The sequence below is a fragment of the Macrobrachium rosenbergii genome, chromosome 33 (assembly GCF_040412425.1).
Source record: "Macrobrachium rosenbergii isolate ZJJX-2024 chromosome 33, ASM4041242v1, whole genome shotgun sequence".
NCBI lineage: Eukaryota > Metazoa > Arthropoda > Malacostraca > Decapoda > Palaemonidae > Macrobrachium > Macrobrachium rosenbergii.
The window spans coordinates 7923584-7943203 of record NC_089773.1 but is presented as its reverse complement, the minus strand read 5'-3'; the positions used below and the strand labels follow the sequence as shown (position 1 = coordinate 7943203).

The window sequence follows — 19620 nt, the reverse complement described above, 5'->3', positions numbered from 1 at the left end:
TTCTTCTCTTCACTCATGTGCTCCTAACTGCTCATCAAGACAGTCTGAAAATGAAGTGAAACGACCGTGACTTGTATCGACTCACGTGTCACACGGAAGGGGAAGGCCATACCTCGTTTGATGCGGTCGCAAGTGTTGTACTGGGATCCAGGAACTGGAGGAAGCTTCCTGTTGGGGGGTGGGATGTAACCGAGCTCATCACGGAATCCTGGGTGTCGCTTATCCATAGTGGATGGAGGGGGCATACTAGCGTTGTACTGGTACTGTTGGTAGACTTCCTCTGTTTTTCGTTTTGAAAAATAAATGAATGTATATCATGAAATCTTGCAGTTTGAATCATCAGACAGTCTACTGAATCAATTTTAAGGCTTCTCTTATCACAAGGATTATTTTATGCATATCAATGAACATGTACTACAGTGCTTTCTGTAGTACCTAGATTTTAACAAACTTAAAAAAAGGACTGAAATGCAATTATTAACATGATTAATTTACAGATTATGTTAGCAGGATAAAAGCAAACTCTTTCACTACCACAAAAATGTTTCCTGAAATAAACAATAGTGCTTGGGATAACTCAGATACGGTGACATCATCCCTATGATACGAAAACAAATACTGATAAACAGTAATACTTAAATGTAAGTTTTTTAGAGTGAGCAAAAGTGCTTGTAAAAAGTCTGTGCATAGAACTGAGTGAAACGAAAAGTAATCTCTGTTTATGTATACCTTCATTTCAGCATCTTATTCAAGATTAAATAAAAGTAACGTCCATCTCCCTGAAGGAAAGCATTGTTACTGATACTAAGTTGATGGATAAGGTCAGCAACAAAAGCCATTTCCCCTACCATTCAATTAGCATACAGTACATCACACTGCAATCCTTCGGAACCGGATTACTGCTGGTATTAATAATTTAAACATTCTAAAAAGATTGCTATTTTAACATTTTAAGATTCTAAAAGATGCTATTTAAACATCATGTCTACTTTTTTTTTTAACATTATAACTATTATTTGTAAGCACTTACTTGAACGGCGTATTGTTAACATTAACACTAATTACTAGGAACCAAAATACAAATCATAATACAGAATCATATGTTCTGGTATTCAACTGATGCTGAAATAAAATGTTAATAAACTTATTAGTAGGCAGATAAATGTGGAAAATGACATGCTGTTATGAAACATCAACCTTTACTGTAAGAACATACAGCATTCTGAAAGTTCTCATGGGAAAGCAAAAGACTCCAAGACAGGTTTTAGGAATGTTAGTCACTAAAACATAAAAAGATGAAACTGACACTGTACATAAACATTAAGGCTCTGAAATGGTACCACACTAATTAACTTTGCTGAAGAATCATGTGACTTTCCATAAAGGTGATTTACGAGTGGTAAATGGAAGGATGTTTCATGGTACTGCAATGAGGTACTCATACCATACTGGACAATGCACGTAAGTAATGTAGGAATACTTCATAACCATTCCAATTAACGCCACCATAAAAAACATAAAAATCTATTTCAAAATACTTCAATGATATTAACAGAACAATAAAAACTTTATAGTTAAAACTAAGCATTCCAATTGGCAAAGTAAAGTATTACGATATTTGGCACTAAAGATGGCATCACATCTTCTGGCAAACATAAGCATCTTGCCGTCAAACTTTGCATCCATAAATTTGCACTTGTGACATAACTTTAAACCATCATGAATTACTAGGCTTCAATTTAGCATCAACATAAAAAATACACTACCAAACTGTGCAAAGTTTCACTACAAGACAAAAAGATGCCAAAAAAATTTTGCTCACACGACACCTCCTTAGGAAATGCCATACTCTACTTTGCGGAGCATTATTTTACCTCAACCGCTACTAAAGGTGAATTGGAAAGGAATTGTATAAGATCTTAGTGTACATGTTACAAAAAAAGTATCTACGACGCTGTAAAAAAGGTTAAAAAGTGAGAATCATTAATTGTGTAAACTTAAAATACCTCTTATGTCAATTAGTGTAATATCATAAGAATGTGAAATTCATCTTGGTGATATAAGACTTTCAATAAATTAAATGATGCCTTTAATGACATACAACAACTAATATAAATACAGTACAACAGACTTTCAATTAAAAGAGTACCTAACTTTATGAGATGAAAACCCATCATATTATAGGAGATAAGTTTTCAATGAGGAAACTTACTGCATCAAGAATCATCTAAACAACACACCACAGACACACATACACACATATACACACACTGAATACACTTTAAACCTTCGTGCTGTGTAGCAATATCCTTAATTTCAAGAAATCTGATTTGCCAAATATTTCCCACAAAGAGCTCATTTAGAAGGAATTCTAAATTGGAAAAATGGCATTGGACAGTAGTAATCAAAGGCAATGAACACATTATTTTCAAAATAGGGATACCAGGATCATTAATAAAAAGGCATACTACGAAAAGCTGAAAACTAGAGTACTAACAAAACTTACTAAATTTGATCACAAAATATTTATACAAAAAACTGAAAAAAACTACTAAAAAATCTATGAACGGTAGTTTGGGTCAAGTGGCCACGTAAAGTAAAATTTCCATGAAAAAACACTCAGTTTATGAAGCGGCTAAATATTACTCAAAAAGTCTTACAAAAAGTCCCTTCACTGGAACTGCACATTAAAGCAACTTATAAAGTAATAATGAAAGTTTAATATTCTCATATGGAATTTGTACTGTACAGTATATGTCAGTTGTGAACCTTCAGTATCTAATAACTACTATCCCCTAATCGTACACCACGGTGTAACCCTGTATGGTACTGCACTCTGCTGGTACCTTGATTTGCAAACAAACAACACTCAATTACAACACATGAAAGCTCTTTTATACATAGCATTGAATCAATTATTTGTTAGTGCTTTGACCAAAATGTATGCATGAAAATTACACGATACAATTAAAAACTAACCTTAAAAAGGCATATTACATTGTTTAGAAGTTAATATTGTTTATGAAAGCATTTCCATTTTCTGTTTTCTAGTAATATTACTGCAGATATGCAGTATTACTTAATGAAAACTTGGGTCAAATGAACTTTTACTAAATACTGTATTCCTGTACAAATCATAAGACCTCCACTGTAAATCATTTGTTAAAAATGTTTAAAAATTAAAATAATATTTTTCGTAACAAAATTCTTGTGCTGGCACCTTTAAAAATTCTAAATAACTCCAATAATATACACGATTAGGAATGAGTCACTCTAAGTACTGAATGACTAAAGCTAACTTGGTCCCTCATTCATACAAGTACTTTACAGGTATACACAGTAAATATAGCTACACCGGCATCTTCTGCATAACAGGTAACTAGGGGAACTTACTAAGAGACCACCTGGCTTCATTTACATTTCCTTTTTGTTTCTAAAGGGACTGTATCGTTCATGACACATTACAGAAACAATTTTTTACAGTTACTAAACAGAAAGTCACATTCCCATAAAAATGCGAAGAAATTCTAATGCCGAGTAAAATACACAAAATGCCTAACATTACTTGGGTGTACAAAATGCCTGACATTACTTGGGTAAAGATAAAAAGGAGGTCCTTTTAATCATCAAAAATATTTTTATGTAGAACTATATTTGAGTACGCTTACCTGCCAATAAGAAAAATTTTTTTTATTACCAAAAGTGTCTAAAATGTAAGCAACCGAGGTCACAAATTTCTTACAAAATAATAAAGCCCAATTAGATTGCCAGTTACAACTATCATAGCCACACAATTTAAGGGGGTTTATTATTTAGCAGTAAAAGTTCAAGTCACCCATGTTTAAGTAATTATGCAGCCTGTTGGAGTTAAAGTTTAGGTTGGTATGCAATTATCTGAAACCACTGGTACTAAACTAGATTCTCACAATCATAAATATCATGGGGCCATTCATTCATGGACAATAGAAGCACATACTGCATAGCAATGTGAACACATATAACAAAATTAGATTCTGATGCCAAAAACTTCTGACAAAATAAAACTTCTTATCTATAAAAAATGTTTCTATACACCCTCCTTTGCTTTCAAGTGGGTGTCTCCCTGATGGTATAAGAGAATCACAGCAAGTTACCAAATGTAAATGATAATGATGAAAATAAAAAGATTTACATTTTCCATATATCAGAAACGGTAGGATTAATTAAAAGTTCCTATATTCCATTAGCATCAAATGCAGTATGCCTTTCATTAGAAACCTCTATCCAAAACTTTGTATACAAGTTGATGGTTTTAATTTCTCCCATTCAGCACAAGTCAGTGAATGAAGACATCATTATACCTATGAAAAATGCTTTAGTCAAAGAAAAATAGAGCTCTGGTTTGTAGTGATGTTTTTTGAATAGTGTAGAGACATAATCATATTCAACAATCAATTGCAAGGAAGACTTCAAAAGTCAAATTCTTTAGACTAAAGAGCTGAATGAATAGACTGATAATCCTAACGATTCTGACATAGTTTCCTCGACAATTATTTGTCCAAGAATTGTACTTTAAAATAGATGGATAAACAGATTTATTTTCTAAATTAGCATCTAACCTTGATCTGCTTCATTCACAAAAACTGAAAAAGCAACTTGCAATGATTCTGACTTTATTATACAACAATTACCTACTTGAAAAATACTTAAAAAAGACCTCCCAGGGTATAAACACAAGTTCAGTCATCAGTAGGTTCAAAAAAAAAAAAGAGGAAATACTTTGATCTTTAGAATAAGTAGTCACGGCCTCGGCCTCACCTCGCAGCCTCAAGTTCTCAATGCCATTCTTGCGTCGGGTCACAGCCACGCAGATTACAACGATGCCCACAATAATCACGACGATGGTAGCAATGACGGGAACCAGGACATTGAGATCCAGCCATTTGGGCCACCATTCGGGCAGCCAGGAAACACGCGAATCCATGACAGTTGGCGGCAACGTGGCTGTAAACAACACAACGGCATGATGGCTTTTTAAGTCAGCCCCATCATGGTACGGTCTCGATGCCTGATCCAACTTTTTTTTAATAAAAGTTACACAAGGCAGTCCTCGTCTACATCTTTTTTGAAAGACACAGTATTATGCCGGTCCATCTCGCTCCTTCCTGTCTGAGTTCAGTGGCCTATCCAGGAACCCTGTGATCCTCCTCTGGGAAAACTCAATTCTTACCTGAATAGGTGCAGAGAACCTGTTATGCTGTGATGAGAGGAAGTGAAGGCAACAGCCTGAGAGAGAGCCATAGAGGAAACTAGAGGAAGCAAGTCATGCAAGGAAATGTGCCAATCTGGGCATTCAGGTCAAACTTACAAAAAAGATCACCATTCCCCATCATTAACTCTGAGGCTTGAAAAGCTGCTAAGTCACTGTTATTCACTCACATGCACACACCAAATATTTCCTTCATTCTTTCAAGAACTTAGATGAAAAAATGTCTGACTGACAAATGAATGAAAGCACTTGGCATCTGGGTACCAGCTGACGAAAGCAGATTTTCAAATCAACGCAGAATAAGGATGGGGAAGTTCGCTGAACTTCCAGATTGACACACACTATGCCTCTCATACCTTTGATGGGGACATTTCGACCTCTTAGATAGCAGATGATTACGATGGCCAGTACGATGACGACTACGGCCGAGACCACGGGAACGATGAGGTTAAGGTTGAGGTAGAGCGGGAGGTCTCCAGCCCCGAGGGTATTCACTTCACGAGCCGGGGCAATAGTACCTGCAATACCGCGCACGCTCAGCAGCCTAGCAGCAGCACCAGCAGCCATAGAGGTAAGCTACTAAGGCTTTGCAGCAAGAACTCTTTTGTGCATTATCAATCACAAGGTCTGTGTGTAGCTTTACAATTCTTCTGACTCAGGTTTCCAAACATTACATGGTAGCTATGGTATACTCTAGTTAAATATATTTTTCAATAATCACAAGATATCCCTTGAGATCTGTAAAATAATTACTGATATTTGCTTTGGGGCTTAGAACAAAATTTACCGCTACACGTCTGTCAATAATTGAAAGTGACCTGGATTAAGATGATGCAAAGAAAAAACACTTGCTTTACTTAGTTTTTTTTTTCTTTTTTATACCCAATAATACCATGAAGTTCCCCCACATTCTGGGCTCTCTTCCCTAACCTGGCAATAATGAATAACTTGGAAAACGTAAAAAAGAAAATGAGGAAATCCGTACTTAAAAGAATAAATAAATGAAACCATAATAAAAAAAAAACACAAATGGCCAGCCAGGTCAAGGGAGGCCAAAATGGGGTCAACGCATTAATGTGCAATTTCAGCCTTCTCCTTTTCCAGATATTAACATGGATGTCTTACAGGTACTAATGCTCCATTTTGAACATGCATTGACAGTCCAGGCAATATGAGGCATTTCTGAAATCATCTTCTTTTTGAAAAAAGAGCTTAAAAGGACTCCTTAGTGAATTCAACACTGTCTCCAGCCTTCCTGGACTGACAGAAAGCACATCATTACTTGTTAGTCGCCAGATACAAGCACTAAAAAAGGAGGTGAATCAAAACAATTGACTGTTAATATCAAGTGGAATTCTCTCGTAAAATTTTATAGAGCTTTGGGATCACTAAGCTATTCCACAATACACATTAGCAATGAATTCTAGTTATCATATGTTTAACAGAAATCAAAAGTAATTCCCTCAACAGCAACTGAATACAGACACTTCTAAAAGTAAAGAGAGAACAGGTGGGAGAAAAAAAGTCAAAATATCAATAAAGAGCAACCAATTGCCCCAAAAATGAGTAAAGCAAAGAAATCTACAACTACTAACAGAAAAGAACACTTTATTTAAGGGTAAAAAAATACTGTTGAAAAGAAACAATATAAAAATGCATTACTTCTTCTCAAAATTAATCTGTAGGATGAAACAGCCATAGCCTGAAAGTTGTCATAAATCATGTCTCCTTCTTGTCAGTGTCAAAGACCCTAAATTTAATCGCACACCCAAATTACTTTGAAGCTCTAACCATCCAGTCTAACTTTATTCTTTTAATTCATCAAGTGAGACCACTTTCATCTCAAGAACTAATTTGCTACAAACCAAACTGCAGATATATTTAAAACACACATCAGCCAACACAATGGCTATTTCAATGAGTAAAGTCTTTGCCACTTGGATAATGAAAATCTTGAAAAGAATTTAAAAGTGTCACACTATCAAAAAGGTTAAAACTTTCCTAACCTGTGCTATTCCATTAACAAAAATAAAAATAACTCTGAGGCTCATCTTTGCAAAAAGCTCATACAGAAATTATGTCACTCATTTAATATCTGAGTCACTGTACCCTACATAAATAATCACTGCCTTTCCATCAACATCAAGGTTGGTCTTTCATAGCAGGCTCAACCCACAAGTAAACTTCTTAGCAGCTGAGCAAAAAACCATCATTTCAATCATTATGAATCATGACTGATTGCCTATCCTCATTCCTTAAAGTCACTAGTCTATTCACTGTTCCACTGATCTTTCAACTAGTGAGCCCTTTCATCTTTTATTTCTGCCAGCAGCTAAATATCACTTGCTCAGATTGTGTTTATCAACATGATTCTGCTCCTGAATGGATGTACTGAGGCTTCTTCGTCATTCAAAATATTTTCATTTTTGCTCAAATTTCACCAAATTTACGATCTTGTGGATTGGAAAAAAGACATTTGTTAGCATCACATGAAAAATAGACCAAATTGTCCAATGTCTACTATCCACGTCAAGTAAAAAAGTCCTGAATTCAAGTAAGTATGTTTGTGCACTGGGGTAAGAGTGCAGTACACATCTGCTAGTAAATTTAATATAACAGGTTGTAAAGCTGAGACTGTTGATTGGAGAACAATTATTATTATAGTACAGTACCCGCAGGCTATGGCTGTTGAATCCTATAAGATTAACCTCGTTTGTATTGTTTCCTAACGTTGCAAAACCTTTCTCAAAAGTGATTCATCTCCTGACTATCCAAGTTAAAATAGTAAGATAACATTTTTGTTAGTACAACATGCTCCCCTAATTCCATAGCTTTTCACTTACATACAGAAGAGACATGATTACACCAAAATGCTTTGGACTGTAGCTCAAAAATCACGACTAACATTGGCAAATTCACAAATCCAACTAATGCATTAATGCAAAAACTTTTGCATATTTGAAAAAGACTTAAAAGTTCATGTAAAGAAAACAAATTTTTCCTAGATATTATCTCTTAATAAAAAAATATTTGAACTACAGCAAACCCTTAATGTATTTAGCCAGAGATTTTAAGAGTAACATCAGACAGCAATAGGAAACATAAAACTTTAGGTTATAAATCCCACTGCATGCATGTAAACATATCAATCACCAGCTTCTATACCCTTCAATGAACCTTTTCCACATACCAGTTAGAGGAAAAACAATTCTGAGGAGGTAATTAAGTTCTCAGTGAGAAAAATAAACATCTGGGTCATGATTAACATACGGTACTGAAGTGTGGCAAACTTTCGCTTTTGTAGCTCATGAAAAGACTTGACAGACAGCGAGACTGTCTGTTCTAGGTTTTTCGGTCAGTTCTACTTAGGAATAAGAATTAAATCAAAACAACAGAAAGAGTACAGAAAACAATGAAAGTGTAAAATGTCTGCTGTTGAACAATCAACTTTTCTCTTGTAATCTGGGTCAGTGAACTGTGGTAACCTAAATGCTGTTACTAACTGCATCGCCTTAAGTCACGTATACACCTAGAGCTTATAAAGGCATAAGTATACTTCAGCAGAGAGCCTACATCTTATTGCAATTATCATATACTGATTGCTAGCTGAAAAATAAATCCTATTGCCTCAGTAACTAAGTTCTGTAATACGCTTCTGATTATTAAATAGTTCTAGCAGCTTAGCTTGTATTAATATAAAAAATCCCAGTTATCAACAACACATAAATCTCCTATTACTTTCTCATGAGCTACACAACATGACTTCGTATCTTAAAACATCTTTTGAAAACAGGCTAAAACTTTCCTGACTGATTACTGATTAAAAACACTAAATAAATTGCATTGAAAATGCAAACTTTCCTACTTCTTCCTCTTCACATTCCAGAATCCTTTTAGCCCTCTCAAAAACACTAACCCAGAGGCTAGGATAATCTGTACAAGAAGTCCTTTTATCAACATGTACCTTGCTCTATCACAACTGCATTTAGTCTGTGTTTATTGTTAAAAGCTGAAATTTACAAGACTGGACATTCAAGCAATTCCACATGAACAAACGGTTAACAAACATTTCGAGTTAATAGGTGTGTGTCACTAAAACAAAAAAAAAAAAAAAAAAAAAGAAAAAGGTTACAAAACTGGAAGGGTATTTAATAAACAGTCCTTCAAGAAACTGATTCTAATGCATCTCATCACCACATTTCAAGAACCTGATCATTCTACACAGTGATAAAAAAAAAAACTTAAAAAAGTCACTCCAGGTTTTGGGGATACTCACTGCTGTTCGTGATGAGGGGAACTTTGGGTGTGTCTATATGATCTGTCCAACTTCAGTAATATGTCAATCACTGAAAAGTCTAACAAGGTTTCGTCTAGAACTTCATGCATCTCTTACGCCATAGAGGTAAGAATGAAATGGTGAAGCGATGTAAAAAATATAATGATGTACATCAAAGGCAAACTAAATAGAAATAACGAAATGGCCTTCCAATGGGGACAGTCCATTAACCAACCACTGTATCCGATGGATTTTTATAAATATATAAAGTTGACAGAATGGAATATTCAGACAAGAAGGGTGCTGAAGGAACCAGGAACCCTACAATATCTATCTATAGCACATCATCTCGTTACCTTCTGACATTCTATCAAGTGAAGTTTTGTGTCTTAAATTGGGAGAATTTCAGTGCAAGGCCTTAAGCTATAATAATTCATAACAAGAATTCTTGTGAAGGGACATAAAAAACTATACTTCTCAGTGAATTTAAATCTTGGTACGGTAACAAAATCCTTAATGTAATAAACCTTAAATTAATAAAAATTGCCAATGACTAGGTGACAAAAAAGAACATAATAATAATAAAACACTGACAGCAAAATATGACAGGAGCCACACTATATATATATCCAGCACATATTTCAAGACAAGCACACTGGATGATGTATGAAGATTTCTGTGTATTACTTACCACCAGTGAGGGTCAAGGTAGCACACTCATATTCAGCAACGGATGATCCGGCATTGTTGTGGGCAGAGATGCGCAGGTTGTACCAAGTGGCAGGGGTCAGTTCCATGATAACGTAGTTTCCAATTGGTTTCACCTGGTTGCTAGCCATTGTCCACTCAGTCTGATGCCTAGAAAAAATATTTGCAAATATATAGCCTTAGTGAAGATACCCAATTCAAGTACAGCAATTCCTCTACTTAATGGACTTCTGTACTCATCAACTGCATTATCACTGTTATTTTTTTGCTATTCTACCATTTTAGATGTGACACATTTTAGATAAATACAATATCTCCTTTCATTGGAGGCCAATCTATCAATTCTTAAGAAGTCAAATTCCCAAGCTTCTCCTCGACTCTTCTTTGTCCTCCTTTCGTTTAAAGCAGGACAAGCTAAGAGGATTTGTGGGTTAATCCTATCAGCCTTTAATTAAAAACATTTTCTATAGTGCTAACACAATTTTTCTGTTTCTGATGAGTTGGCTCTCTTCCCTTACGAAATCCCTCCTCGTCCTGTGTGACAACAGATCAAACCTCAGAAATCTTGTAAAAATCCTCCAAAGCATTAAAATACCAACAACTCACCTGGCCTTGTATTCTACAACAAAGTAGTTCATGGGGCAGCCACCGTCAAGCCAGGCATTAAGGTGGAGAGTGATGGAGGAGGAGGACACTTCTACAAAACGATGAACTTCGGGTACTTCAGGCTTCTTGCCCTTTGTGCGGGTGTTTAGGATCTCGGAGGATTCACCAGTGCCGATCCTGAGAGTGACAATATTGATGTGTATGTCGCAGTTTTGAAATATAATTCAGGTCTAAAAATAAACTGTCACAGCCAGAGATGAAAAATGACTGATTAGCAATCTTCTCACAATGGCTCCACTTCAAAGAATATACAAAGGTATTGGAAAATACAGAAATCATCAAGAACACAAAAAACAAGTTGCTAGCTAAAATATTTTAAAACAAAATTACAAAAACTTGTATCAAAAAGGTTAAATTCTCACTTGTTGTAAGCAGATGCATAAATCTGGTAGCGTGAGCCACACCATAAATCTTCAAGAGTGTATGTACGGGTGGAAGAGGGAACCTGCACGCTTTCCCAGTTACTGAATTCTGGCTTGTAGTAGACAGTGTAACCATGAATGGGGGTGGTATCATCAATGGCAGATGGCTTCAGCTTAACTTCAATGCTATTGGTAGTTGTTGACTGGAGTTCAATTTCAGGTGGGTGAGGGGGAGCTGTAAACAATAAACAAGGTACAGTGCAGAATTGTTACATAGCTTCCCCTGAACTTGGTATCCTGATAACTTAAAATCAATGTAAGAATATTTCTGTTTACTAGAAAAAGTTTCATAAATTTGAAGAATGGCAATCTAAAATACATGTCCATCTTATACTTCTTTTCAAAATATTATCAAAGAGGAATTTCTCTACGGAACTAATGTCACGATACACAGTTATACTTGAAACATTCAATCAGTTTTCTCCTTTTCAAAGAAACGCTGAGAAATTTATTTTTAAAAGTTAATAAAAACTGTGTCAGTTAGGTTTGAACAAATCATGGTATCACACTGTCATAAATCATAGACCAATAAAACTACACAGACCAATAAAACTACAAACCTAAATTATAGCAAAACAACCTACCTTGAATAAGGAGCGCATGTGTCACAGTGTCCTGACCGTAAGCATTTTCGACATGGCATGTGTATTCACCAGCATCATCACGGGAAACTTCGCGGATCAACAGAGAACCTTCAGGCAGGAGGCGTTTGCGATCGTCAGGGACAAATGGTTCACCGTGAACAGTCCACCTGATGATGAGAAAAGAAATATACATTTTCTTTATCATCACAAGTTTAAATATACAATATCTACAGTTTCATAAACTATATCCCATTCAATTAAGCATTTTCAAAGCATTACTACTGAGGCTCCTCCTTCATTTTACATTACCTGATGTCTGGGGTTGGGAGACCTACAGCCTGGCATTGCAGTTTAACATCCTCCTTGTAGGTGGCAACATATTCGTCGTCAAATGATGCAATCTTGGCAGGCACTGTTCATATAAAAAACAGATTAGTAAGTACAGTAAGTCATACATATACCATTACTACATAAGAAACTTTCCAGTACAGATATATTGTTGTTGGAAAATCACATCTTTTGATACTGCAATATTAAAGGGCAATAAAGATTTGACACTTTGCAATCATTCACTATTACACTGTTCCAACATTTCAACACAGTGAAAAATGGAGCGACAAAACAAAAAAATCTGGGATTGAAGTACACACGAGCCAAGGATACTTTATATTGTGTAAATACTTATTTTTTCAAAATTTTTAAGTACCTTACCTTTGTTTGAGAGCTTCAAGTGAACAGACTGTGACATTTCCCCTTCGCCAACTGTTGTTGAAGCAGTAACCCAGAATACATAATTGTCTCGCTTCTTCAGATTGGATGCTTCAAAGTTCAGCTGTGATGGTAGCAACTTCTGTTGGATAGCCTGCAAAAGTAATTCCTGTTTTATTAACAGTTCTTTGGTCCAGTTATAAGAGCCCTATTCAAGGTCCCCTTGATGATGCAGAAGTCTGCCCTACCTATGCTATGAGGTAAGAGGAACAAGAATTTATTTAAATAAAACTTTGTTTCAAAGGACCCTTCTTCTAGAAGAATTTTCCCTTCTATTTCACACATAAATATCTTGTCAATTAAGTCTTCCACTCATGTCCTTTTGATAAATGACAAAATTCATGGCTGGACTGCATTAGATGACCATTTTTCATGTGAGAATATTGCTGAAAACTATGGTGTTCAGAGGCTGTTAAATAACCAGAGATCTCAAAGAATACATGGTTTGAACTTGTGATGAAACCTAGATATGACAGTAGCATGGCACAGATCAGTAAGAAGGCCCAGAAAATCATGGTGCAAAGGCACATATAAGGGTCTAAACTAAGTAAGAATTTGGGTCCCTGAACTTTTTTCATGATTCCTTGCAGGAATAATTTCAATAAATATTTTTTGATAAGGAAATGTTACAAGAATATTAAACATACTGCTGTTGAATACTTCAAAGAATTGGCAAATGCTGTTCTCCAAAGTACACAAGGAAAAATCAAACACAGGCATGAAAAGAATCACAATTAAAAACATGACATTACCCTCTAGTTGCCTATCTGCAAAGAAGCATCCAGCAAATAGTGTACCCAAAGTATATGATAAGTTACAAATAAGAGTTTTGCTGAAATAAACTTGGGTGCTAAAATAAACTTGGATAGAGACCTCATGACTACCACCAAACCTACCTTTTGACTTGAAGTTAATGAATTCCAGAATGGGAAAGACTGTTTCACCATGATGACTACAGTAGAACCAAATACTGTACACCCAATTCTAACTTCAACTTCATTAGTATATTTGTCATTGTATTTTATCCATACTGACAAAAATGATCTTACCTCACTGTCACTCTGGCCATGTTCCTTGTAATAAACGGTGTACTGGGTGATGATACCATTGGGACGCTCAGGAGGAAGCCATGATACGAGGATAGACTCAGCAGACATAACCAAAGCCTTGACAGATGTTGGTGCTTCAGGGACTGAAAGGAAATGTTTGTGAATGTAGTGTTTAATCTTTGTTAAATGACAAAAACACAAAAAATATTAAATCAATGATTACCATATAAAAAGTTGTTCAAATACTTCAATAGATAGAATTTACATAGATCAGGAAGTTTCTACTGACTACAGACTTTGGACAAAAGCTCTGAGCATCATAAAAACTTCTATTTCACATACTCTACTCTTATCATGGTGGCATCTTTATTTCGTAAGCAAAATGTAGTACATATTACATAACCTGACAATTCAAGATGCATCAAATTACATAGGTACAATCAGAATACTCACTATCCTGGTCAGTCTGGCAATGAATGGGCTGAGATCGGACACCTTCGCCGCCAGAAGTGAAAGCCAGAACCTGGAGACTGTAGTTGGTATACTTCTGCAGGCCATGAAGGTGGGTTTCAGTGGAGCCAGTAATCTTCGTGTCCTTGCTCTCCTCATCTATAAAAGTTAAAATATTGTCAGTTACCACTCAACTTCTGATAATATGAACTGTAAGTGAGAGCACAGAATAAAAAGCAAGTGAGAGTACAGGATAAAAAACAGTATTCCTCTTTCAAATGTATTTAAATCTTTACAAGTGTAGACTACATCATGAAGTTTTACAACTTTCTAGAGGGATTCTGCTTACCCCTTGTTTCACCACAAACCCAACATTCAAAATTAGCCTTTGAAAGTGGGTTAATTGCAAATATTGGGTTTGAATGTTCAAATCTGAATGAAACTAAACACACAGTCTCTACTTTCACATCTTCCACTATGGTCAAACCCCTTAATAAAAATCAGACAAGGACATGGCTTGCTGCTTTGTGAAGTCAGCCTCGAGGGTGAACCATTTTAACATAAAACCTACTGTGTCTGAGCAAACTGGTTACTAGCCAATAGGAGAAAATATTCAAAGGCCTGGCTTTCCAGAGTATTTTGTGTCAGACTGACATCTCCTTAGCAAAGATCTGGGAAGGTTTGCCTCAGTGTCCTTCAACTTCCAGGTTAGATAAAATACTCTCAGTGAATTTCTGATAAGTTAATTTTACCATAACTGGCAACCTAAACAAAAGAGTAGTGATGATTCTTAGATTAATGCCTGGTCTTTGTAGAAAATAATGTGTAGATGAAACCCACAATAAATCTTATTGGTGTCGGTGGCACTGAATCATACCAAAGCTCAAAAACTAACAGAATAATTTTAAGGAACACAGTATTTTACAGCATTTAATGTGTACCTACTCAATGCACAAGAAACATAGGCAGTGACAGAGAAATGGAGGATAATGTGAAAGTTTCACTACAGAATTATAATATTCACAACCATGAGAGAGGATTGTAAGTGGTGGAGAGAAGTGAATCTCAAAGACTGTCTTGGTTTACAAATGAGATGATAATGGATGAGAAACAGCGAGTCAGAAAAAAAAGCAGATATGGAAACAGCAGGTCAAAGCTTCATATCAGGGAAATGTGAACCAGACTAGTGGACTTCAAGCAAAAAATGATCAAGTAGAAAAAGAGCAGAAAAAAATCACATCTAACCCCATTAAGGAAAATGCTGATGTACAAATGTTTATGACAAATGTGTGTGCACACATAAGAACAGAGAACTGGACGGCCAACACTTCCCTGTACACAAGATTCTTCCTGCTGCTGTATGCAGTAGCACCTCAACTTAACAGACACCTTGGGGTCTGGCTTTCTGATAAGTAACAAAGTCTGTCCAGCTAAAATAGACACTACATTATAGCCTGCACTTCAATATTTTCTAGATGCCTTACAGCTACCAGCAATTCCACAGAGTTCCTAACACACACTAAACAATGCTTTACAATTAACATTCAATTGAAGAGACTTATCCATAAATGTAACACATCTAAAATGGTAGCATAGCAAAAATGTTACCGTAATAATGTAGCTAATAAGTGCAGAAGTCCATCAAGTTGAAGTCTTTCAAGTTGAGGCATAAACTAGATCAATGGGAAAGTGTTTTAGCTACACAGCACTTACCATACCACTTATCAGAAGGTCCATAAATGACTTTGTAACCCTTGATGACACCCTGCACAGTAGCAAGAGGTGGAGAAGACCAGGATACTCGAATAGTCTGGGAGGTCAAGGTGGTGCAAGTAACGTCTTGAGGTGGCTGCTGGGGGGTACCTTCAGCGGTGTAAGCACGGATTTCCTCAGTCTTTGGGCCCTGGCCGATCTTGTTGAAAGCAGAGACAACTACGGCATATTCGGTGTAGACGCTGAAGAGAAAATATAAGACTTTTAGTGTGGAACAAATATGGCATTTAATATGTGCCGAATACATGCCTCGAGATTCATGAAAATATGCTAGGCCCTTGGGCTTGCTTCAAATTTATTGCTATCATACACACATACACCACTATTAAAGAAACCAGCTAACTTAACATAAAATCTCAAAAGTTATGATAAAAGGTTGTAACCTGAACATAGCTCTTTGCGCCTAGGAAGAGTTGTTACTTGCTGTAACAAAGACATGACATGTACCCACCTTAGTTTAAAAGAACAAGAAATATTCTAAAAAGTTCTCTGCCTTCTTCAAGACCATAAAGATACATTACTGTACTGTTTACCATAATTCTTCTATAAATACAAGATCATTTTCTTTCAATTTAACTTCAAGGAATAGAATGCAGTGCTTTCCCACACAACAGAGTATTCAATCTAAAAAAATCTAACCTAAGGATACCAGAAAAAAATCACAAGCATCAAATACCATTGCACAAGTGACATATTTTACATAGACTGAAAATAATTACTGTTGGCCCTCAGAATACACTAATTGACTTTATGCAGTGATTTTTTTTATTATTCATTGCATTGTATGACCAATTACAGTTATTATTCAGTTTATATGGGCTTAAACAGGTTATTCATATGATCGGCATGTTTATAACACTCCATTACATTGGTGTTTGAAATTATATGAGGGGCCTTGGAACATACTACCCATGTACACTGGGGGCCAATTGTATTTGCACAAGCAATTTGCAATACAAAAATATATGTAAAAGAAGTGGAAAAAAGCTTACTGGAGCTTTGAAATAACAAGGTGATGCTCTTTTCCCATTTCCTTGCTGAATTCGACAGTTTCATAGACATAGGAATTGTTGGATGCTGCGAGCCTGTAGCCAACCTGGTAACCCTGGATATCTCCATTCCATTCTTCTCTGAGGGGTGGTTTCCAGGTGACTCTCAAAGAACTCTGGTCGACAGCCTCAACTTTCAGGTCACGTGGTGGGCCACTTGGAGCTAGAAAAGGTAAAATTATAAAAAAAAAAATATTTGTATTACAAGGTCAATCCCTCTCTCAACTCATCAGGACTCTTTGTACCTCACTGTGGACATTTTAAAGAATACTGCAATAATATATCATACAACTTTAATACAAGCTGAGCAAAGAATATCAATGTGGATTTGTACACATTTCTAATAATAATCATCATAATGATAACTATAGTTCATATTAATAAATTTTGATGACATTTACTGTAAGTTTTCATCAGGGAGTTCCCTCTATAGAATATAATTTCTGAGGACATCAACAAAGTTTTCCACTTTCTGGGATGAAAAACCATTACATAAATCTTCACTGGTACCAAATGAAAGTTACAACTCTGTAGGGACTACAGAGTGAGCCATCTAAAAATACAGAAAATGTACTTTTAATTTCCAACCAGCGCTGTCAAAAGATTTCCAGCAACGTTCCCAAACAAACCTTCTTCAGCAGTGATGATCGTCACAGTGTCAGAAGGATCAGAATCTCCAATTTCGTTTCGGGCAATGATGCGGAGATGGTAGGTTGTTGCAGGCCTGAGGTCAAGGACGGCTGCCATGTTCTGGTTTCCAGGAACCATCATGCGTTCTCCATCGTTCTCCCAGTTGCCTGCAAATCAGAGTTCTTAATTATCAAAGGTTTTTTTTTCTTTCTTTTAATCATCACCTGAAAACCCTTACGGACAGAGTCAACCGACTTTATAAGCCCAAGAGGGCTCCAAAGGGAAATCAGCCTGCACAGAGAGACAAGTCATAAGAAAGGGTGATAAATAAATAAATACAATCCCGCTATTTGTGGGGAATGTGTACCACAACTCCCCTGAATAGCTAAAATCCACGAATACTTGACACCCCTCTAAAAATGCTTTAACTGCCTATTCTGATAGTTCAAAACACCAAAAAACCCCTTTAACAATGCTTATGTAGGCAGTCCCCGCTTACTGGCGGTATATCAGTTAATGGCGTTTCAGTGTTACGGTGCTCGGCTAGCAATGTAGTTAACTGGATGTTCAGCACCAATCTCTGGTTAACGGTGCCATTAGGTGGGGATTTCAGCACCGATCTCTGGTCAACAGTTCTGATAAGTGGGTATTTTGGTGCTGATCTCCAGTTAATGGTGGCGATATCCGGTTAATGGAGCCATTAAGCGGGGTGTTTGGTGCTATTATCGCTGATTTTCGGTTAGCAGCGCACTGCTGGGGACGGGAACCCTCACTGTTAACTGGAGACTGCCTACCTGAGTATCTTGATAGTTTTATCACAAAAAGTGTGTTTAGTCATGAAAATGATATGAAAATACAGTAATATGTGAATATTTCTCTATGAAAAATACCGGAAATATAGGAATTTTCCGCGAATATGTGTATATATATTCCACAGAGAAAACCGCATATAGGGGAAGCCACGAATCGGGAACCATGAATAGGAGGGAGGGTCCACTGTATAACAGAATAAAAAGTAAGAGTGATACACCTGAAATTCAGGAGATGTCAGCAGCAAGCTGGAATGAATAAGCTACTTGCTTAAACATTTGGAGTTCACAAGACTCCACATCAGAAAACAATATCATTTATAAAGCATTACAAAAAGAATTTCATCTTTTGGTTTCGGATCATCTCCTGTACTGCTGAATCTATCAAAGAACCAAATAGCAGCAACATGCTTTACCAAAGGAAAAAATATGGACTTAATGAGTACTGTATAACTTAAGATTAAACCTAAACTCATGTATACAATACTAAAAAAAGCACTATAATGATTTATAAAATAATAAAAGCTTTATTACAAAACAGAATGAGTGAAAAAACAATTGTTCTGGATTTAGATACACACAAAAGGCATAACAAAATTTACAATACATTACTGTCCTGTTAATCATAATTCTTCCCTAAATACAATGAGATAGCCTTCTTTCAATTTAACATCAAGTAATAAAATGCAATGCTTCCCTACAAAACAGTAGAATTCAAAATTTACCTAAATTTTTTTCAGCATAAAGTACAGTAGGCTTTGCACTTTAAATTTTTTAGACTGATATCAAGAACACTAACCTATAAAACTAGATACAGCATTGGACAAACTTTACCCACTTTTAGCACTTTATTTACATATTAATTTCCCTCTTGTCAATATTCTAAGAAAGACAGAACGAATTGCATGCTTCTCTCATCTCTCACAAAAACCACACACCAACCCACAATAATTGTACTGTAGTTTACTTACGTCGGCTGAGTTTGTATTCAACAATGTAACGGGTAATGGGGGAGTTTCCATCGTAAGGGGGAGTCCATGACAGTTCCACAGATCGGCCACTCTTGTCCAAAACCTTCAGGCTGTTTGGTTGTTCAGGGTGTTCTGAAAATGGGCACGTTGTATTTAGCGCTGTTTAATTGCATATAAATTCATGTACTGAACGTTTATAAGACATCTCATATCACTT

General features: G+C 36.1%; 1 protein-coding gene across 1 annotated transcript in view; it reads right to left on the bottom strand.

Annotated features, from left to right (window-relative positions):
• Positions 1 to 19620, bottom strand: part of LOC136855881 (cell adhesion molecule Dscam1-like) — a 607418-nt gene that overhangs the window by 43207 nt on the left and 544591 nt on the right. The window contains 14 exon segments of the mRNA XM_067133289.1: positions 113 to 280; positions 4798 to 4983; positions 10216 to 10382; positions 10839 to 11015; positions 11261 to 11495; positions 11905 to 12071; positions 12214 to 12316; positions 12616 to 12766; positions 13722 to 13864; positions 14175 to 14330; positions 15885 to 16126; positions 16937 to 17156; positions 17623 to 17790; positions 19404 to 19535. Coding sequence (XP_066989390.1) covers positions 113 to 280; positions 4798 to 4983; positions 10216 to 10382; positions 10839 to 11015; positions 11261 to 11495; positions 11905 to 12071; positions 12214 to 12316; positions 12616 to 12766; positions 13722 to 13864; positions 14175 to 14330; positions 15885 to 16126; positions 16937 to 17156; positions 17623 to 17790; positions 19404 to 19535 — 2415 coding nt within the window.